Raw genomic sequence first — 23,082 nt, 5'->3', positions numbered from 1 at the left:
TTGCTGCCCCCCCAACTTGGGGGGGCAGCCAGACCAGACCAGTTCCCTTTCCCCTCCATCAGGCGCCCCGGCTGGCCAGGAGGAGGTAGTTATAGAGACCAGGATTACTGCATGTTTTTTGTGGGGGTACCTACCTACCCTAGGGGACACGGGAAGAACATGCAAACTCCACACAGAAAGGCCCTTTTGCCAACCCCACCAAGTTATGGGCACTGATGACGCGGAGGAGAGAACACGTCCCCAGCGGGAATTGAACCCAGGACCTTCTAGTTGTGAGGCGACAGCACTACAGACTGTTCCAAGGTGCCCCCTATGATATAAATCTGTCTAAGTGTGTTTGTTGACCTACCACCACCATGGCGATGGCGAAATTGGGTCTCAGCTGATAGTCGCACCAGGGACTGGAGGCCCCATAGCTGTCCTTATAGATGCCTTTTTTATGCACCAGTTCAGGGTGCTTCTCGTTGGGGTCCTCCGACTCCCCAGACACCCAGAAACCTTTCTCGAACGTCTCCTGGAGCTGCTGGTTCCACTGATCATACGAGATGAACACTTCCTTACCTGGAAATGTATTGCATATATAGAGAGAGAGAGTTGCACATATATAGGGAGAGTTTTAATTTAATCAAATATCTCTGTAAAAATCACACACGTGTGAACTGAATGGTGCAATTCCCCCCCCCCCCTCTCTCCCCCTCTCTCCCTCTCTCTCTCTCTCTCTCTCTCTCATTAGAGACACTACCCCTCTCACTGTTTCTGGCGCCCCCTACTGCTATTATTAAGTCACATACTCGTGCTCACACAGACACACACACAAACAGGCACGAGGACATTGCAAGCTGGTTGTAGGAGTGGTTGCACCACTCAAAAATGAAGGGTCTAAACCAGGGGTAGGCAACCTTAGGCACAGGTGCCAACATTGGCCCCGGGGAGGGTGATCACTGGCACACTGGCATAAGTGTGAGACAGAGAAGTTTTTTATTTTAAAATTAAATATTGCAAAAACGTTTAGTCAGTTAAATTAAGTCCATTCACATCTACAAATTACATCCTGCACATAATTGTCCATTCATTTCAACTCCTAACTCATGACTGGGGCGGGACTCTGGGAGATAGGTGGGTTATTGCTCCGAGTTTAATGATCATTACATCCTGATGTGAAAGAAAACATTTCTAAGGTTGTTAACTTGTTATGTGTATCCTATGGACAATCAAAATCAGCTGAGATAATTTCATTTAATTAAATGATGGCACACTGACTATCACCAAAATGAAAACATAGCACTTCATGTGAAAAAGGTTTGTCTAAACTGCAATCATGCTGATTGGTTACAGTCTGTGAGTTGGTTTGTCTAAACTGCAATCATGCTGATTGGTTACAGTCTGTGAGTTACCGTCTCTGTGTACTGTGACGCCACTGTAGGGGAACTGTCCGTCCTCGTGGAGCTCCACCACCCAGCGGACTGTGGATTTGCTGAGACCAACAATCTCTACTGCTGCTCCATCTCTGGAGCAAGGACACACATCACAGACACATACAAAAAACAATAACATTAGAGAATGTGAGAGAGGCAGACAGAAGCCTTCAAATACCTATCTAAACGATTCAAAATCTAAATAAACGTATCGCCCTTACGCCTCTAATCCTTTCGACTGACCTCTAGTAGTGTAAGGGTGATAAGTGCTTGGGTTTGAAAGCTTCACACACCAACGGTACCGGTAACACTGGTGCTACAGGACTAACAAGGTGGGTCTAATGAAAAGGGACAACCAGCCATAAGAACCCTGGCTTTTATTGCATTTTATTTTGTCATGTAATAATTGATCTGCGCATCCTATCCAGTCTATGTCAACCGTTCTACAAATAAAGGGGAAGAGAGGGGGTGTGATATTTGTTTACCAGTAACATATGGCATTATGTCATTAGGCAGATTTGCATGTTGTCAGCAGAATATTGCTGATACACCCACACATCTGGAACGGCACATCTACGGCTCGTCATAGTTTGGAATCTTGGCGGTGGCGGGAGATTGCATTAATGTCTGATACTTTGTTGGGTAGCTGTCAACCAAGTACCTTCAGACTACACGCCTACAGTATATGTGTATCTACAGTATGTGTGTGTATCTATCTATTCTACAGTGTGTGTGTGTGGTATTACTGTAGTATTACTGTGGTATTACTGTACCTCGGCGTAGCAGGCATGCCTTTATTCCTGGCTTGCTCGCTCTCTCCCATCTTGTCCATCCACGTTCCACAGTTAAAACGGTTGCCTCCAGATACAAAACCTGTCGCTGGGTCCACTTTGGCAGCCACGTTGAACCCTGGCAGGGGTCAAGGGTAAGAGCAAGTAATGTCCAAAGTTGAACGTTGAGCATGGCTTCAGGATATTTCAGGGCAATGGTTGATTTAGTAGGTTAGATTACTTGCAGGAAAACCCCACCAAAATACAAAGTACATCACAAATTAATAGAACCCTGCTTTTAACCCATTTAGGCCTGAGATCAGATTCTAAAAATGTCTTCTACATCCTGACAGTTTTCTGAAAAAGCTATGTTTCTATGTCAGTCGTTCTTCGATTTTTCAAAAATAGCAGACCTACAAGCTCGCTATGAGCTTGTAGATCTGCTATTTTTCAATAGCTAAAGCATAACATAATGCTAACACCAAAAGGGGTTCCCGCCCAAAATGGGTTGCAATGCCACTCAATTACATACACACCTACCTTCATCCCTCATATGCATGTCTATCTTGGGTCCAGCATTTCGCTCTCTGAAAGAGATGCCCTCTAGATGGCGTTGCAGGGCCTCCTGTATCACATCATATAGTGGCTGCTCCTGTACACATGCAAACACACACATTAGAATGACTAACAATGTGAAATGTTTCAATGACATATTTTTTGCTGAGACATTGAATTAACTTTCGGAGACATTAAATCTAACATAATGTTACGTCAAACCTGTGGAAAATATTATTAACAAATATTATTGTATACTATTGCTACAGCTACTGTTTTATGAACACAAACTCATTGATTGTACATGAATCAGTCAGCAAGATTAGCCATTACTCTTATCTTGTGACTCAACACTTTTTTGCATCTGTGTGTACAGTATGTGTACTGTGTGTGTGTGTGTGTGTGTGTGTGTGTGTGTGTGTGTGTGTGTATGAGACATACCACTTCTCCAGGTTTGCATGGCTCAGAGTCATCACTGGGGTACATGCGCGTGACAGGGCAGTGCAGGATTTCAAGCCCCTCGGGCACATGGGTAGCGTAGTCCTAAATGACAATAAATGATCAAACGGGTACAGGCTTTAGTTCCGACATACTATTGATCCGAAACCTCAATCCCTAACCTAACCATAACCGCAAGCACAGGAGCAGCGCTTGTCGGACCATCGCATTTTCGCATCGCATGTCCCCGCGCTTCGGACCTTTGGTGTGTCGGAAAAGCGTGCGCACCCCGATCAAACAATATATATAGCTAAAATCGGTCAGTACCTGGATGCATTACTATGTGTATCTGGAATTCTGGATGCATTATTGGCTGTATGTATCCAGCAGTACCTGGATGCATCATTACTGTAGGTATCCACCACCAGTACCTGGATTCATTATTATAGAGTTGTCCCGGCCGATACCATTTGTTTTTCAGACAGAGTACAATTACTACATTTTTAGTATTCGCCAATACAGAGTACCGATACGAGTACTTATTATTTTTGTTGAGTAACCGCTTATTTTACCCTTTTATGGCACCCTTTTCCTTTTCACATTGGCCTATTAGAGCGCCACCAGGAGGCCACAACCTGCCTCGTATGTAACCTAGTTACTGTATGTATCCATCCACCAGTACCTGGATGCATTAATATGTACTGTATCCACCAGCACCTGGATGCATTAATATGTACTGTATCCACCAGTACCTGGATGCATTAATATGTACTGTATCCACCAGTACCTGGATGCATTGGAGCCACCACCACACTGCGTCTCTGCAGTTGAACCTGGCACAGCGTCCTTCTCCCAGCAGGTTTGGGATCAAGCCGTGGCGTAGGGTGCCCGCAACGGCCAGGATAATGTTGCTAATAAGTGACGGGACGACAGAGAATGCAAATGCCAATTTGGTAATTAGAGAGTGTACATACAGATGATGTGCACTGCACGTACAAAAGAACACCTACACATAATTATGTGAATATTCATGCATGAGCATACATTGTACATAAAATATATCCACACACACACACACACACACACACACACACACACACACACACACACACACACACACACACACACACACTCTGTGACCACCAATGCCATACCGTGCCTCAACATGTCTGCCAGTCAGCAGCATCAGTCCCCTCAGAGAAATGAACGTATCTCGGCCCCAACAGCGGAAAATACCCGCAGAGAAATGAGGAAGACCTGGAGAATACGAATAAGAATAGACTGGATGTACTGTATAGTTGCATTGCCAATGTTGTTTGCATTGGTTTATTATAATAATTAGAATATGTCTTACATGCTTACATCTGTAAATAATCTAATTCACATGACTTGGGAAGTAGAAAAACAACCAAGTGATGAATTACCAGTCCACGCTATGCGTTTTTCCAACATGATTTTAACCTTGAATTTACTGTGAGCAATCAATCACTCAGTTATTGCAATCAAAACACCATGAACATCTCAGAAGGTGATTGGCTACCTGCAGCCAGTGAGACACAGCACTGCTCCTTTTCCCCTGTGATTGGACTGAGGCGGTACGGAACGTCATCTAACTCAGAGGAAACAGGAGGGAGGGCGGGAAAACGGCCAACACCACACATCTGGACCGAACCCAACGCCAGGAGACGCACAAAGCTGGAGCCATTCTGGATAAAACTACAAGGAGAGAAAGACTGAATTAGTGCAACTAATGCCAGTTACCACAACTCCTGTAGAATATCACACTATACATTGACCCAGCTGAAGGGATTGGTAAACAAAACAAGCTTTAAATAAACATGTAAACTACGCATGTATTTAGACAAACTAGCAATAATAGTTAAATTTTTTGAAATTGTATCAATCAAATTGTCAGTCAATCGTGTGTGAGATTGAGTCGGGACGGGACGGTTCAGTTAATCTTGTGAGGGAAATTACTTTTCAGCTTCACGCAGCTCAGATGGTCATGATAAGGGGGGGGGGGCAGCTGTTAGGGGTTAAGAGACTTGCTCAGGGACACTTCGACATGGGCAGGTTGGGAGGCAAACCGGAGACCTTCCGATTACCTCTCTACCTACTCAGTTACGCAGACAGTCAGGCACGTACGGCCGTACCTGGACATGCGCTTGTACGTAGCATCCAGGGCAGTGGTGTAGGTTCCTACCAGGATGGCGTCAAAGTAGCAGGGGATGAGGTAACGTGGGATGTGCTTGAGGTAGTCAAACATGGCCACCAACCACTGACCCACCTGCCACGCAGACCAGCAAAGACAGGCAGACGTAATGTTTAAAAAGCAGTATGTGTCACGGTATCAGATCCGTATCAGTGTCAGATCTCATCTGATGAGCCTGTGAATTGATCTACTGTATGTGATTATTAACTGTACCTATACATTATCACTCCTTCACGTTCCTTCATTCAATCATTCATTCATTGTTTAATTCCTTCACTTATTCAGGGTACATAAATGCACAGCATTTGACAGCAGTGTTATTCATGACTGTAAGCCTTACCTGTGCCAGAGGTCCCTCTTTGTTTACCAGTCTGTTGGAGACATACTCAATGAGCCAGTCGCCCTGCCTCAGGTTGGCACAGACAGGGTGTCCCAGGTCGTTGTTGGGACGAATGTCGGCCAGCACTGACATCAGACCTTCACGAGGGCCCCAGCAGAGAAACACCAGTAAACCAATAACCACAGCACGGCACAGTGAAGATAAAGTCACATATCTGGCTGTCCCTTAATTTAATAGAAAGCTGTGTAGCTGCATACCTTACAATTACATAAAGCAGTGGTTCTCCCCCAGTATCCGTATGGAGCCAGTGGTTAATGTCTCTATTTCTATTCATAAATCCTAGAGGCCAATTAAAGAGGTTCTGCTGACACAGTGGTATCTATATAGCAGTTTCCCTTTTTTTAGTACTGACAAAAATAGGGCTCATGGTGCCGGTGCCTTACCCGCTATACCTAAACTTGTTTTTTGAGGGGCGCAGCTATTAGTGTAGAATTACATCTTACACAAACATTAAATACCCGTTGACAATGAATGGATAATTTATGTCATATGTGGACATAGGTCGTCATAGATGTCTGATGATGTATGATGATAAGAGCGCCCCTCACTTCATCTTGCATAATGCTGTAAATTCATGTACCTTGCAGTCCAGCGTATTTCAGAGTCTCCCATCCAGGAATACCGTAACATCCTCCTCCGTCTTCCTGCTCTTCAGAATCGCAACGAAACAGCAGAACGTTCAGATCTGCCAAAGTGAGCTTGGACATTAACCTGTATGTGAACACACACACACACACACACACACACACACACACACACACACACACACACACACACACACACACACACACACACACACACACACACACACACACACACACACACACACACACACACACACACACACACACACACACACACACACACACACACACACACACACACACACACACCCTCACACACACACACACACACACACACACACACACACACACACACTTTTTTTTGTGAGGGTACCTACACACAGAAAGTCCCTTTTGCCAACCCCGCCTCGGGTATGGGCACTGATGACGTGGAGGAGAGAACACGCCCCCAGTGCCCACAGCGTCCTCAGCAGGAATCGAACCCAGGACCTTCTAGCTGTGAGGCGACAGCACCGACTGTGACAGCAAACGTTTAAGACCCCGTTTACACGTGACCGGTATTCATAGAAAACGGCAAAATAAAGTATCGCTTGCTTTAGACAAGAACAGCGTTTTCGGGAAAAGTGAAAACACCTTCCAAAGTTGAAATCAACGCTGTTTCCTCCCGTCTCCATGTAAAGAGGCGAAACGATAAATCCACACAACTTGACTTGACATAATGGCTCACGTCGGCTCACAACGCATATGTATATTCCATTGATGCAGAGCCATATGTTATATAATATTTGGAGTTCCTACAATGAGCAAGCGCTCCCTCCTCGCCTACAAAGCGCCACTCATCAGCGATGGTGAATGTAAAACCATGATGAAGATAAAATGCCTTGTGATAGGCGGCAGCAGCGTTTATGTAAAATGTAAGCATCCCGTGGCGCTCTCTGCCTGCATGCCTCTGGGCTGCCTGTTAGCCTGTCTGTCACTCCATGCGGTTAGAAAGCAGGCAGAGATGGGTGACTGGTCTATCTGGCAGTCCGTTACCGCCACCTAGCGACTTGGCATGCACATTATAGCGTTTTCATAAAGTGTGCGTTCTCGTGTAAAGGGTTGATAAAAAATGAGAACACAACTTCACCATTTTCTCTGGCGACCGTTCTCGTGTAAAGGTAGTCCAAGCAGACAGCAGTATCAGTGTGCAGTAGCAAGCAAGCAGGATGAGCAGTGCAAACTTTAAATAGCCGGTATGAAGATGGAATGAGTGTGTGATTGGATGAAGTGAATCATGTGAATGAGAACGTGATGCTGAGGTGGCCCAATGTACGGCCGGCAGCAACTGCACTTGCTCTGCGCATGTCTGTGCCAGGTGCAATGTTTATTTTATGCAGGTGTGTGTGTGTGTGTGTACACTCACTGTGCTAGTGGTGCTTGGAGGGCTAGTGGTGTGTTTGGGTCAGGGGTGCTGCCTCTGCGGTACTTAGGGCTGAATTGAGTCAGGTAGTACCTCAGAACACCCACCAACTGCTGGGCCTTAGGATCCAAACTCACCCTGGGAGCACAGCACAGAGACACAGAGTGACAGTGACAAGACACAGAGAAACAGATAGAGACAAAGTTGGAGAAAGTCAGAGAGAATAAGACTGAGGATAAAAAAGTGTGAGTGTATGCATGCTTGCATGTTAAATACCTAAAGGCGATAACGCTGCCAGGTGTGAGATTCTGGAAGACGATTTCCTGGACAAATTCTGATCGGCCTTTAGAGGTAACTCCAGCCTGCTTCACTACTTTACTATCCTGTAACTACATATATTATAATTATTGTTATTAGTAGTAGTATTGATATTAATAATAATCATCATGTCATCAACACCAACATCATTAATATAATCGTCATAACATTTACCGGTATGTGTTCTTTGATCTCCACAGTGTACTCCGGCATGCCATTGATGTAGTCGTCATCTTTCATATAACTCCCGACTTTCCTCTCCACTGTCCTCGCCTCCAACACCACTTCCTCGATCTTCCCTAGAGAGAGAAAGTGGGAGAGATAGAGAATGCACAACAATGCAATCACTCTTTGGCCAACATGGGACGTGGTATTTCTAGTCAGTTATAAAAAAAATATTATAATCTTTTTTTATCCCACGATTTTGTAACCCATTTTTCACCCCTGTGTCAATTATCTAATGTGATCCTGGGCTCTACACACCATCTGCCAACCTGGGGAGAGCAACGGACTTGAACTCATGCTTCCTTCATGCATGAGTGTCCAAGTTGCTCCTTTACACCTGACAGGGGGGAGTTTCCCTGGTTGGACGTAGCGCGTGGAAGGAACACGTTATTCTAACCAGTTCCTTTCCCCTCCATCAGGCGCCCCTGCTGGCCAGGGGGAGGCAGTTTAGAGACCAGGATTACTGCATGTTTTTTGTGAGGGTACCTACCCTAGGGGACACGGGGAGAACATGCAAACTCCACACAGAAATGCCCTTTCGCCAACCCCGCCTCGGGTATGGGCACTGATGACGCGGAGGAGGAAAAACGCCGCCAGCACCCACAGCGTCCCGAGCGGGAATCGAACCCAGCTGTGAGGCGACAGCACTACCAACTGTGCCACCGTTCTAGTCACAGTTATTGCATAATCGCCAAATTACAATTATTTGAGATATTCACCATTATTTTTGCATAATTGTCACAATCATTTAAATGTTGAAAAAATTTCATACATTTTCAAACATAAAATGTATATAATAATGGGGAAAATAGCAGATCACAGCAGATCGGGTATTTTCACTATTATTTTGAAAGTATAAAATTATACTATTTTGTATATTGAAGTTACTTGTCTTATCTGCCATGTGCAATTTTTGTTTATGAAGGCTAAAATCTTTATTCGTGTCTTGCTTTGTCCAATGCCAAAAACAATTAAATTGCTAATAGCAATTACCTGGATGACACGTGTCATATTCCTATTAATCGTGAAGTAAAATGTCATGATGGTACTAGGTATTTCCAGTGAAACGTGAAGTCAAATGTCACGATGGTACTGCAGTATAGCCTGGGTAAACCCACTCCCCCTGCTGGACAACATTTCATTCTGCCAGGAGGGTGCAAATCTGGCGAGGGGTTTACCCAGGCTAACTGCAGTAGGTATTTCCAGTGAAAACGGTATAGTACAGCGGCTAACAGCCATATTGTGAGAGAACCTTTCACTCTGTGATACAAGCGTGAAATTTGGCATGAACATGCCTCTGGGTCACCTCTTTAACTTTTTTAACCGAGCCAACGAAAATTCCAATATGGCGGCCATTTTTCAAGAAGGCCTTTTGTGGCGGTTCTGGACAACCGTGGGTGCGGCCGACTCGAGACCGGGCACTGCACTCACTGTGGGTGTGTGGAACGTGTGTGTCGAATTTGAAGTCGGTGGGGCGAACGGTTCTCGGGTTACGTGGATTACAGATGTACACACGCACACAAAAATCGTGAAATATAGAAGATCATTGGAACGGTTGTTCGCTTGGTGATACAAGCGTGAAATTTGGCATGAACATGCCTCTGGGTCACCTCTTTAACTTTTTTAACCGAGCCATCCAAAAATACAATATGGCGGTGCTATTTCAAGATGGCCGCCACATCTAAATGTTAGCCTATGTCTACATTTCTTACAAATTTTAGGAAGAATTTCACCATTATAGATAGATTTTTTGTTATTTTTTTTTATTCTTTATATTATTTTCTTATTATTTTGTTATTTTTTTTAGTTTTCATACTGAAGTGGCTAGACTTTGTGTAATGTATTATTCACATTCACAGCTGCACAATGCTGTACAAGAAAGAGATGAACGGAAACATTTGCACCTGCCAGTACAGCTTTGTTTGCAGGAGCATTTTGTTAATTCCTGGCAGCTGGCAGCAATTGGTGGAAGTGATGACCAATTCACCAACCACCTTTGTCCTTCCAGTTTCCATCCCCATTCTGCAGGACTTGGAATATCTGGCTGAGTGATAGTTGCTTGTCCCCAGACAGCTCCTGCTTGGTAGGCTGCACGTTTAACGTGTTCCTTCAGGGCAGCCCTTGTTGGTGGAATGGCATTATATGGCCTCTGCTTGCGGGCAAACATATGCAGTCGTGCATCATTGACAGATGTGGCTGTAAAATTTGTAAGAAATGTAGACATAGGCTAACATTTAGATGTGGCGGCCATCTTGAAATAGCACCGCCATATTGGATTCTTGGATGGCTCAGTTAAAAAAGTTAAAGAGGTGACCCAGAGGCATGTTCATGCCAAATTTCACGCTTGTATCACCAAGCGAACAACCGTTCCAACGATCTTCTATATTTCACGATTTTTGTGTGCGTGTGTACATCTGTAATCCACGTAACCCGAGAACCGTTCGCCCCACAGACTTCAAATTCGACACACACGTTCCACACACCCACAGGGAGTGCAGTGCCCGGTCTCGCCACAAAAGGCCTTTTTTATTTGGCGGCCATCTTGAAAAATGACCGCCATTTTGGAATTTTCGTTGGCTTGGTTAAAAAAGTTAAAGAGGTGACCCAGAGGCATGTTCATGCCAAATTTCACGCTTGTATCACAGAGTGAAAGATCGTTCCTATTATCTGCTGTACTAGTAGCTGTGTACTGCTCCTACCCGGTATGAACATGGGGGGTACACTGCTGGGGTACTGGTGGTTCTTCCAGAAGGCTGTCCTACACACAGACACTACAGACTGGTGGGTGCTGGGACAGTGCCGGGTCACTGCCACGATGTCTGCGTCCACCTGATCCACGTACACCTGCAAGTGACATCATATATATTAAGCTTAATTTATGGTCTTTATATTAAGCAGTATCCAAATTTTCAGATGGGGTCCGTGGCCAAATACATGATTTGGGGTTCCTTTATATGAAAAGGTTTGAGAACTGCTGCTCTACTGCTCTACTAAATATGTGTTGTTTTAACCAATTCATGCAGAAAACTACGTACCTGCATGAATCCCTGGGAAGCCAGCTCCTGGTGCAGTTGGTTGAGAGCCAGTTTACCAGCGATGATACCACTCTGGGCACCGACCTCAGCATGGGCAGTGGGGAGGGCTGAGGGGTTCCATTTAGGGTAGAAACGCTCCTCCTTTACAACAGAGATCTACACACACACACACACACACACACACACAATTTGCAATAAGCCGTAATGGTGTGTTGCGATTAATAAAATCACTGAGTAAATCTTATTGTATTTCGTCACTGTCGAGCAGAAATAATTTAATCACCATAATTGCATTGTTGTTTTTATATACTAATTCCCTAATTTATATTTAGTATGACAGCGGCGTGCTTAAAACCGCATTGCATCGTGACGTGTTGTGAACTTGTAGATCTGCAACATTTTTGCTGTTTTTCCAAAGATAAAAATTATATATATATATATATATATATAGTTTGAACATTTCTGTCTCTGCGTTTTACCAATATTTAACCAATGAAAAGTATTAACAAAAGCTTGTGACTAGATTATAACTACATTGGATCAATTGGAACACTGGCTCTTCTTTTCCATTTCCCGAAAAGTAAAGTTTTTGGAAATACAAGGTGTCTGCTGCTTGACAGCGACCATTTTTATTTACGTATATAACTATAACTAGTTGCACAATGTGTGTGTGTGTGTGTGTGTTACCTGATGGGGCACCAGTTCATCATATCCTCTAGTGGAGCCAGTAGCACAGCAGGCCATTGAGACCACAGCTGCACTGGGCAGAGAGTCTAAAGCAGAGCGCAGCTGCAACACAAAGAGAAACCTGATCAGAAAAGCCCTTCCATTAATTTAGGGGTGCAACAGAACTAATCGATTTAATTGGTTATTAAAAAAAGAATACTAATCATCGATTATAATTTTTTTAATAATAATCACACACGTATCATCGTACATAACATGTCGATTTGCTCGTCCACATATAACGTAATTTCTCCATGGATTGTCAATGGGAATTTAATGTTTATATAGGACAAAGATACAGATTTGCTTGTGCACATAATGACGTAAATTCTCCATTGATTGTCAATGGGAATTTAATGTTTGTGTAGGACAAAAATACAGATTTGCTTGTGCACATAATGAATGAATGGGTTGTGTGTTGTGTGTTTGTTGGTTTGTTTTTCCTTTCCTATTAGTGTATATAATAAAATCAATACTGTATAAACAATATCTACTCTAATTTTTACTTGCACATCCAATGATTAGCCATTGTAATTTATCCACCTGTATGGGACACTCGTTGTCATGGGTTACGTCCAGGAACATGGCATGGGCGATGGAGGGTATCAGGAGGCGGAGGCTGGGCTGAACGAAGGCTCCCACTGGCTCCCCTCCATAGCGGTACACCAGTCGGCCCTCTTCATGGCTGTCACCGGCTGACATGGCCTCTGGAACATTGTGGAAAATGGTCACAGACAGACATACATACCTTACACAGAATAAGATATAGATAGCTAGGCATAGACACGGAGATCACGGAGACAGACCGACATACATACCGTACACAGAATAAGAGATAGATAGCTAGGCATAGACACAGAGATAGACAGGCATTGAGAGAGAAATATTTAAAGCGCAATGGGCTGTATGCACACACGCCATTTTGGAAAGAACTTGGGCCCCATTCTGGTTAAACAGAGTCAGGGTGCTGCTATTGTGCGTGTTGGCTCACTGGAAACACTCTGCTACCCCAGTGGGTCTCCAAAAGTCTCCTTGAGTGGGTTCCAAATGGCCTGTACGGGTGTGTAACTCTGAGAGTGTACAAATGGTTATGGGGGTCCTTGAAATTAAAAAGTTTGAGAACCACTGCACACTAAATGGAACAGAGCCTTAATTAGTATCATTGAAGTAGGAAAGCCGCCCGGGGTTACAGGCTTTAGTTTTTTAGACATACTATTGGTCCGACTGTCATTAGACCGACAAACATACCTCAAACCCTAACCTAACCGCAAGCACGGGAGCATTGCATTTTCGACAGCATGTCCGACCGTTGATTCCGCATGTCGGTCCGTTGGTGTGTCTAATCTACGTGTGCATCTCGCAGCCTGGAAGTACGAAGAGTTATTGTATGTGTGCATATAGCCCATTGACTTATGTATTGAATTTTTACTTAAAAAGAATGTTAGTACAAATATATAACCCCCAAATGTATGTGTATGGTGATGCATGGAGAGCCAGGTGAGCAGTGGCAACACACGGCAACAAGCAGCCCTCTCACTTCCTCAGACCTACATACCATAGTGTAGAGTAGACAGTAGACTACAACTATTGTCCTACCAATGACATTGTCCAATGGTAACAACCCTCCCCCCTCCTCCCGCTCTCTTGTACAGTATATACATACAGTAGTCAAAGTTTTAGTTCACCTCACATTATCCTCATTGAACATTGTGTGTGTGTGTGTGTGTGTGTGTGTGTGTGTGTGTGTGTGTGTGTGTGTGTCTACCTCGTATTATGGAGGAAATCCCTAGTTTTGTAACAAAGATGTTATCCAGCTCTTCGCTGCTGGTGAACAGTTCAGCCACAACATACAGGTTAGGACGGATGGCCCTGGCCACGTTCAGCATAGACTAACCAACCACAACAGAGCAGCAGCAGAACAACATGCAACACAAAAACATGCCAATGTAGTTTGAAAGATGCATATGGGAGATGGAAGGAATGAAGAAGGCATACCAGAAGTTGGAGAGGAGAGGAGGAAAGAAAAGAAAAGAAAAGAGAGGGAGGGAGTAGAGGAGAGAAAGAAAGAACAGGGAACGCGATTGATGCAAAACAATGTAGCGAGAAGAGAAAGGCAAGCCAATTAGCCATTAGTTTATGTGCAAATGTACGTGTGCCCATGCATGTGCATGTACCTCGTATAAGGCTGGTAATTCCCAGGCGGTTAACAAACACATTGTCAAGGAGCTCACTGCCTGTAAACAGTTCAGCTATGACATAGAGGTTGGGCCTGACCACTCTGGCTGCGTCTAGCATGGCCTAGACAGACAAGACATGACCATCACACACAAACAGGGGGAGAAAATCACACATACATTATGGAGAGCTACTCGTTTAGGATAGATAACATAGCAATACATCTGTGCAGTGTGCTTTCTGTTTATGGTTCAGTTACTGGCCCAATACCTCTATTTTATTTTGGAATGTGTTAGGTTGTGTCTACTGCATACAATATTATGTCATTCACTAACAATTTAGGCTTTTAGCAGACACTCTTAATCCAGAGCGATTTACAGTAAACAAGAACAACACATGGTAATACATCAAATACACATTGTCATCTAGAGTCATAAGGAAGCTAAGAGTAGAATAGTTGTACAATGAGTAGTGCAACATATACTGTAGGTATTTTACAATGTCCTGTTCTTACTCAATGTTGAGGTGTGAGTCCACTGTCTAAAGAGTCTGCACTGTCTGAATATGTTCTGCAGCATCCTCTTGCACACAAACATCCTGGTATGTGTACATTTACATCAAGTGTTTCTAGTTGAGTTGTCACTTCACAGCTGTGACACAATTACTTCGCAATGGACCACATACAGTACAGGACATGTGGTTATATTATCAATCAGCAAACATACAATATACAGGACACATTATAAGAGTAAATAAATACATAAAACTCTATAAACCATTGTGTGTTTGTGGCCTGGGTCTTAAGGAAGTTAACGCTGTATATAACCTCACTTTATGGAGTTGAAGAGACGATGACACACAGGGTACAGACTTTAGTTTAGACATACTATTGGTCCGACAGTCATTAGACCGACAACCTACCTCAAACCCTAACATAACCCTAACCGCAAGCACGGTTTGTTTCTGCATGTTGGTCCGTTGGTGTGTCTAATCTGCATGTGCATCCCGACACACAACCACAGAGGTAGCTAAATGAACTTAATGAAGCCAATCACAGCCTGGTACCTCAGCCACATGTAGAGGCGTGGAGTGGCAGTTATCCAGTCTGACTCCATGGAAATATTTAGCCGTAATCTCTGTGTATTTCTGCATGTGGGCCCACAGGTAGGGGCAATCCTCAGGACCATTTCCATAGCGCAGTTTGACACTATCGCCCCAGCAGATCAGCTCCCGGCGCAGATAGACGTTGGACCCTGCAGGGAAAGCAAGACATCAACACAGGCCTGAGTTCGCATTACCTCAGTCACTTTAATACGGAAGTAATAAGTACGTCTCTGCGCTGATGCAGACACTATACTGGGAGTGCTCAAATAGAGTGTAGGTCATTACTAGATTCCTTTAGATTTACATATGCTAGCTACAGTACTATACATTATTGTTTTATATCATGTTTACTAAATGTAACTATCAGTCAGCTCTCACTTACTGATAAGTTGGATAAGTTTTTTTGTTTTCTTTTACTTACTTACAATTGAATTACCCATCTACATTCTGTTTAATTTGTTTATCTAAAGTAGTCATTTGCCCTCCCTTTTGTTTAGTTATTTTATTCAATTAGCCCTTCGCTAAGCCTCCCCAACCTGTCCTTGTCCAATAGGCACGTTAGCAGCGAGGAGACAGGACAAGCTGTCCTTCTCCCCATTGACATGCATGTAAAATGACGGGATTTCTCCATATAAAATAATCGATCATTTCTGTAGCAAAACCTTCAAAATGTCTTCTAAATTTAGTCAACCAGGCTATGCACTGGACAAATGTGCATGACATTATTTAAATAAACTAGAAATACGAGGAAATTACAGAGGGAGAAATCAACTTTTAACGACCGACCGGAGTTTTCATGTTGCACGGTAAGACTACGGTCATTAGTATTATTGCCATCACCTCGGTGGTCAGTTGTGTAACTTTCTCGACGTTAAGTGTATGACAACACAGCCATGCAAAATAACACTGACAGGTGAAGAAAGCTTTACCTGCATAACAACAGTTAAACAGCTAAACTATTTGGATTGGCATTGGACAATCGCTTTTTGGGGTGGGATTTAGCAAAGGGCTAATTGCTTTGTTTACCAGGCTCTGCAAAGTTGCGCAGCGGGTCGTCACACATCACCCAACCGTTGTGGGCCATGAAGTGACAAATCATGTCTGGCTTGTCCAATAGAAGCATCTCCGCTGCCAGAGTCATCTCCTTAAATGGGAAGGTGAAATACCTAGAATGGAACAGGTGAACAGATGTATAAACCCAGGTGAGGATGTCAATGAGGAATTCCACCCTTTTCCATGAGCTTTCATCCCCTTCATCATTCCTCTCTCTCTCTCTCTCTCTCTCTCTCTCTCTCACTTCCACTATCCCACCACGTGACGTGACTAGTGGATCTTAAAAAAAAAAAAAACTTGTGTCCCATCTCTACCCTTTTTACTTCCCTCACTCCTTATACCCATGCTTTATTCACTGACTCACATAAAAATATCTACCGGTATCCATCCATCTATCCATCCATCCATCCATGCTGCCTGTGCAAAGGGCTAGTTTGTGTCCAAATCCTCCTCGCCCAACCCCTCCATCTCTGTCTCTAGAATCTAGAAGGGTTTTCCTGCTCATAGGTCGTAATTCCTGCCTTAGTTCCAGGTAGCCATCTATGGATCTGTTTCCACATTTACAGTATTTTACCTGGTAACCAGAGGATCTTTCCTGGTAACAGGCCCCAATTTTGGACCATGGTCAGCCAGACGTTCATACACTATATTTCCCACAATGCAGCTGACGGCCTAGGGAGAAAGAAGTATGAGGACATTTTCTGGTAAATATGGATGGCCAAATTCAAGTTGACTGAATACTTAATGTATTAAGTTGTCTTTAGCAAGACAAGGAAATTAATTAATTGATGAAAGCACAAGGTATGAACTTAAAGCTGATAGTTTCTGAAACAAATAGATGCACACTGCATAGAGTAACATGTTTTATGCCATACAGCTACATTCCCTATAGACCACATTATTCAATTCAATGCATCGTTATATTGTCCGCATCTGAACACAACAACATTAAATTGTCATCAGGCAATTGTGAAACATAATTATTTTTATTAAAATAAGACAATCAATGCGGGGGCCGCGAGACATGGCCAAAGCATTTCCGGGGATCCCAGCCAAAAACGTTGGATAGTTAAAGACAGTTAAAAACAATTAACCCACCCATTACACATTGCCTTCAATAGTACCTGTTCCTGGTGCTGGTGCACAATGTGGTACTGTTCTCCATTCATCTCGTTCAGTTTCTGCTTCAGCCAACCACAGCATTCCTCTACATGTTCGGTGGAGGAGCTATAGACAGAGGTGAAACAATCTACTTACAATATATACATTCTGTTATTGACACAAGGTGAGGGCTTCATAAATACAATATAATTATGCTGAATGATCACGGAAATCCATGGCTGCTGGGTCTGAGAAATCACTTTAAAGTGAGCCAGTCTGACCAAGTGACCATCAGGTTACCATTTAACGGTTTTGTGTCTTCGTCGTCCTGTGTATGTTATAAAGTCAAGTGAACATCCAGTGAGCAGTTATCAGCAAAGTGTTCCATGTATTTAAAATAAACACTTCAGACATGTAACTGCCTGCAGACATCAGTGCTATTCTTCACGTTTCCGGCCTTGGATTAATACGTATTCAGCATTCCTAAATGTTTCGTTGAGGACAAGTATCCTTTTTTATCTGAGCGTTTAACTTGAAACACAAAAGTTTAAGCACAGAAGAAGAACCATGACATAGTTGTATGGATGTACAGTATATTGTTTGAGACATTATGATATTTAGCCTAGTGTTTCTTGAATTTGCCACCAATGATCAAATAAATACCCATCTGCTCTTAAAAACTGTTGACGTGACTTTGAGCCTGACCTCTGAGGTACGAAGGTCTCCAGAGCAGAGTCCATGTCCACTGTGTCACCATGACGATGGTAACCAGGATCCTGAATGATCCTTAGGCCCTTCTTCCCATGTGTTTTATTATAGTCTGCCTTGGTGCCTTATAACACAAAACGACAAGAGATGCGCGCGTGCAAGCACACACACACACACACACACACACACACACACACACACACACACACACACACACACACACACACACACACACACACACACACACACACACACACACACACACACACACACACACACACACACACACACACACACACACACACACACACACACACACACACACTTTTTTTTTGTTATATTAGTTCCTGTGGCTCTCTCCTCATCAATGCCTAAATTAAAATAGCTATTTTAAAGCTGGATTATTATTTGTTTTGATTTATTTTAAATGCAATAACCACAGGGTTACAGCAGTTTGAGGATAAACACAATAAGGTCTTAAGACGTATTTCCATTGTGGTACTCTCACAAGTAACAGTTGGTAAGTTAAAAACACATTACAATACGAAACAAATACCATTCCTTAGCCTATTCGCTAACTTTAAAATACTCTTGAAGCCTGATTAATACTTAGTAATGTGCTAAGAATACCCGATGCACAAGCTCACAACCCGTTGGTCTGTGGCCCTGTTGTGCACTATTTTGTAATAGTTTCAGTACAGATCGACCAATCATTTTTCAGGAGCTTCTTAAAATGTACAAACCATCGTAGAGCAGGTTTCTAAACTGGTTCACGGCTTTGTCCACATTGACTTGGAAGAACTCCCACAGTTTGATCTGAGGGAATAGGTCCTGCCACATCACACTGCGGAGAACCTACAAACACACACAGGTAAACAGTGAGAACGTGTGTGTGTGTTATAATAATAACTTATTCTTACAGCCCCTTGAAAACAAGTTACAAAGTGCTTTACAATAACAACAGTACATACAGTAAATATACAAGAAAGATATATCCATGTAACTGAATGACATTCAAAGCACATTCAAAGTGGGACAGTTCATGACTGCTAATATTGTTTTTTTAATGAATCATTTCCTGTCTGCTAAAATGGGTTCTCTAATTTAGTTAACAAGCTGCATTGGATTTAGACTGTTATTACATAATCTGCTTAGTGTGGCGGCCACTGGTCTTCCATTATGTGAAATTCAGTATTTACAGTATACTTTAATGCATTTTAGAAACCAACTAAACTAAATTGAAAGGTGTGTTTGTTTCGTACACAGTACACAGTGACTATTGCACACAACACATGTCCACAGTAATATAATTAAGAAAACCTAAAAGATAAATATGGGTTGTTATGGTCAGTTCCTAATCAGCTGAATGCGCATATTGACTAAGTGGATAATCAAACTATCGGTGAGTGGTCTCACATTCAGATGACTCTCATTGGTGATGTTAACAGGCAGTCCTTTGTCAGTGTAGCGTCCATCTGCTACTCTTGTGGTCAGATGCCATATAGCTCTGTCTAAGACCCAGGCTGGACGCAGGTGAGGAGAGTTCACCAGGTTGTAGCCACACTCTGGATGTTCTTTAATCCACGGACTGTTAGCCGCTACAGATGGAGAGAGAGGTACACTGTAAAGACCCTATGGCAGTTACATTTTCCTAGATTTTTTTTGGTATGTTCTTAATCACACGTAGATGTACCAGAATCAATTGAAAACCCTTTTGTATCAGTTTCTTTGGGTTTAAGTGATATTACATGAACTCATTATGCTAATTACTCCATTTATGACGAAACGGTAGCACTCGCCATACCGCAGCACATAAAAATCATATAGCAACAACACATTAAAGGACCACTTCAACACTTTTCAACATACCTTCATATAATTGGTCCTCACTAATAATCATGATAAAATAGCACAATTTTCAGTCTGTGTCTCATAGGAGGGCTGTGGGCAGTTCAGAATCCCGTCCACCAGTGACATCATCGATGTGGAATCCAATCTAATAGAAACTGCAGGATTTCTATTCCTGAAAAACGGGTTTCTGAACTGCCCGCAGCCCTCCTATGAGACACAGACTGAGTCGAAATAAATGGTGGTATTTTATCATGAACATCAGTGAGGACCAATTATATGAAGATAGGCTGAAAACTGAAAGTGATGAAGTGGTCCTTTAAGTACTTTTCCTCAAAAATGTCTACATGATTCACATTTTTGGCATTTCGGGTCCGGACTAAAATGGAAGCAAATGGGCAACTGATGTGTCTTGCTTTTAAATCTATTGGTTTTTAGCATCCGTGGCTAGCCTCCGGTGGCACCTATGTTATGACGTACGTCATTGAATATCCAAAATCCTCACACACGCGCATGCACGCAATCCAAAGCATTTTTAGGGCTCAGATTGAGATACAGCTCAATACAACTCTAATCCGACCTTGCGAGTGGGAAACCATTGTTGACATGTTGAGATGGCGCTCTGGACTGAAGCCTGGTGCATCACACAATTACTTCCCCCTCAACTAGGCGCTAAAGATTGCCTGTCTTAACCACCAGATCCTGAAATTGGTTAATCATCAAAGTTAATAATCTCTCAGATTTCTCAGACAAAAAGATATCCTGTGTCAGCAAATAAGAAGTTAAAGCTGCTATAAACAATAGGATGTCAACATTTTATTACCTTTTTTATTTTTGGTATTCAGACTGCCAGCAATGCAGCAATGAGTATGATTGTATGATGTTTGCATCTGTGACACGTCTAGGGGCCACAATCTGCATTCAACGATGTTCCTAGAAGCTTTGTCATGAAAAAAACCCGGTTGAAATGACTAACCAATCAGGAAGTAGACAGGCAAATCGACCAATGACAAAGCTTCTAGGAAAATCTTTGAATGCAGATTGCAGCCCCCAGATGTGTCACAGAGACTTAAAAAATAGTCATATTATTGTTTATAGCAGTTTTAATCTAGTTGGTCCACCATTGGTAAGCCGGCCAGTCACCCAGTCACTAATGTAACCTTTAGATCAGGTTCATCTGACCTTCTCTGGGAGCTGGAGGGAGGTGGGGGTGCAGGGCAGAGGGATTGAGAGTTGGGTGAGGGTCACAAACCAACAGACCATTATGGAGAATACTTGAGGGTACAGGTTAGTGATAATTAAACATGATTTGGAAATGGTGTCCATTACACATCCATGCCCAATAGACTGAGGCTGTATTGTAAGGGCCGATTCATACTTCTATTTTACCGCTGATTTTGGCTCGTCAGAAATTTTCAGTAGCACCGAAGAGCCGACTTTAGGACGGTACCCGCCCCCCCCCCCCGCCCCCCCCCCCCCCCCCCCGAACGAGTATGAATCGGTCCTAATGGCCCCAGTCTGTTTGCTTGTTGGTATGTCATAGCAATTCAATTTTACTCCGATTTGGATCACTCTTATCAGATGAGTCAATTCAGGGACTAGCTGTTCTTGTAATAGTTTCTAGTATATTATAATGGCTGTGTAGGACTAGGACACAATTCTCATGATGCAAAATGTGTGGAAGAATTCCCCCCGAACACACGTATGCTGCTTTCCAACTCCGTGTGAATTCACTGTCCTCTGCCTTTCTCTTGCTCACTGACCTCTGGAATTCAGTCAGCCCAGCACTGAATGCATGGATAGTGTGATTATCTCACTGCTTTGAATGCAAGTGCACGCACTACAGTACATACTTCACAATATACTATGTGTGTGCGCGTTTGTGGGTGTGCATGTGTGTGACAAGCTTTCTCAGTCAAAGGGACGCATGATTCTACTTTGTATACAACAGACATCTTAGGTATGATAAACTACACTGTAGGTTAAAAAAAAAAGAAAACAAGAAAGAACTAAGAATAACAATGTTTTTGTTCAGTCACTGCAGTAACAGGCTGTTGTAATATTTGAATCTTTTATACTGAAAAACAAGCCATTCAAATGTGTGTGTGTGTGTGTGTGTGTGTGTTTTATAGGGGATTCACACTGAGACGGACTGAATCCGTTTCATTGGAACCGTTTTCGAATACGGTTGCCTGGTCCCCGATGGCCATGATTCACATTGCCCGAGATTCAACAGCGCACCCGGGTACACTTGCATAACACACTTTAATCCTCCTGATGACGGTGTGCTTGATGGCTGGCGCGCACGGACACTGGAAGGAAGGAGGGAGGTCCGCACACTGTTATGAGCTCCAATTCTTTATTTCAGGTTACGCGCACGGACACTGACCATCAACTGTGCGACATTGTCTCAAATAAATCCAGACACACTGAATTGCATTGCCTCTTTGGCTTTTTGCCATTATACTACTTGTCAGCCTGCCTGCTATTCACTGTGTCAGTCAGTTCTGTGCTCCAGTGTATTAGTTTGCTATGGATTCTACTTTAGCATTATTATTATTTTGTTTTACTTTGGAAACTGTGCCAAGCAAAGCCCAAGAGCCACGTGTAGTCCGCAGAATAAGATCAGCGCGGTGCTGCGCGTATAAGCAGATTCAACAGGAGAAGGGCGGCGTTGAGAAATGCGCTGGTGTTACGCATCGTGCAGAGGCTGTGTTTTTTTTTGTTGACGCTTGGCTCGTCGACTGCATGCATTCACATTGGAACGATCCGTATCTGAATACACTTCAACGGTCCAGAGACCCTCCCCCCATGCGGTCCCGGGGACGGTTGGGCGATCCGCTCCCGGGAACGGTACGCATCATTCACACTACCACAACATCTGCCAAGTGGTCCCGAGTGCGCACCCGGGACCATAGTGTGAATCCCCTATAAGAGCCTTGCACTGTTTCAGACAACAAACTAAACACGTGGCAAGTTGGAGCCAGGATAGCCCTACCGTTGCTATGAAGTC

The 23,082-nt window shown here is 43.3% G+C and overlaps 1 protein-coding gene across 2 annotated transcripts in view; it reads right to left on the bottom strand.

Moving 5' to 3' along the window:
• LOC310870993 (glycogen debranching enzyme-like) overlaps positions 1–23,082 on the bottom strand; it is a 39,787-nt gene that overhangs the window by 5,390 nt on the left and 11,315 nt on the right. The window contains exons 6-31 of one of the 2 annotated variants that reach the window (XM_083782415.1): positions 19,638–19,819; positions 18,965–19,076; positions 18,177–18,345; positions 17,537–17,639; positions 16,987–17,084; positions 16,386–16,525; positions 15,321–15,508; positions 14,255–14,378; positions 12,624–12,787; positions 12,042–12,143; positions 11,355–11,510; positions 11,019–11,163; positions 8,269–8,393; positions 8,053–8,165; positions 7,780–7,914; positions 6,371–6,501; positions 5,731–5,867; positions 5,332–5,465; positions 4,719–4,894; positions 4,333–4,435; positions 3,966–4,089; positions 3,182–3,283; positions 2,726–2,837; positions 2,189–2,324; positions 1,395–1,507; positions 350–561 (exon numbers count right to left, since the gene is read on the bottom strand). In XM_083782415.1, coding sequence (XP_083638541.1) covers positions 350–561; positions 1,395–1,507; positions 2,189–2,324; positions 2,726–2,837; positions 3,182–3,283; positions 3,966–4,089; positions 4,333–4,435; positions 4,719–4,894; positions 5,332–5,465; positions 5,731–5,867; positions 6,371–6,501; positions 7,780–7,914; positions 8,053–8,165; positions 8,269–8,393; positions 11,019–11,163; positions 11,355–11,510; positions 12,042–12,143; positions 12,624–12,787; positions 14,255–14,378; positions 15,321–15,508; positions 16,386–16,525; positions 16,987–17,084; positions 17,537–17,639; positions 18,177–18,345; positions 18,965–19,076; positions 19,638–19,819 — 3,536 coding nt within the window. The remainder of the gene's footprint in view (positions 1–349; positions 562–1,394; positions 1,508–2,188; positions 2,325–2,725; positions 2,838–3,181; positions 3,284–3,965; positions 4,090–4,332; positions 4,436–4,718; positions 4,895–5,331; positions 5,466–5,730; positions 5,868–6,370; positions 6,502–7,779; positions 7,915–8,052; positions 8,166–8,268; positions 8,394–11,018; positions 11,164–11,354; positions 11,511–12,041; positions 12,144–12,623; positions 12,788–14,254; positions 14,379–15,320; positions 15,509–16,385; positions 16,526–16,986; positions 17,085–17,536; positions 17,640–18,176; positions 18,346–18,964; positions 19,077–19,637; positions 19,820–23,082) is intronic. The other variant, XM_083782416.1, reaches the window with a different exon arrangement.

The sequence above is a fragment of the Protomyctophum parallelum genome (genome assembly GCF_964188405.1).
Source record: "Protomyctophum parallelum genome assembly, chromosome: 14".
Classification (NCBI taxonomy): Eukaryota; Metazoa; Chordata; class Actinopteri; order Myctophiformes; family Myctophidae; genus Protomyctophum; species Protomyctophum parallelum.
Note: the sequence above shows the minus strand (reverse complement) of the source record. Positions and strands in the feature narration are given on the sequence as shown.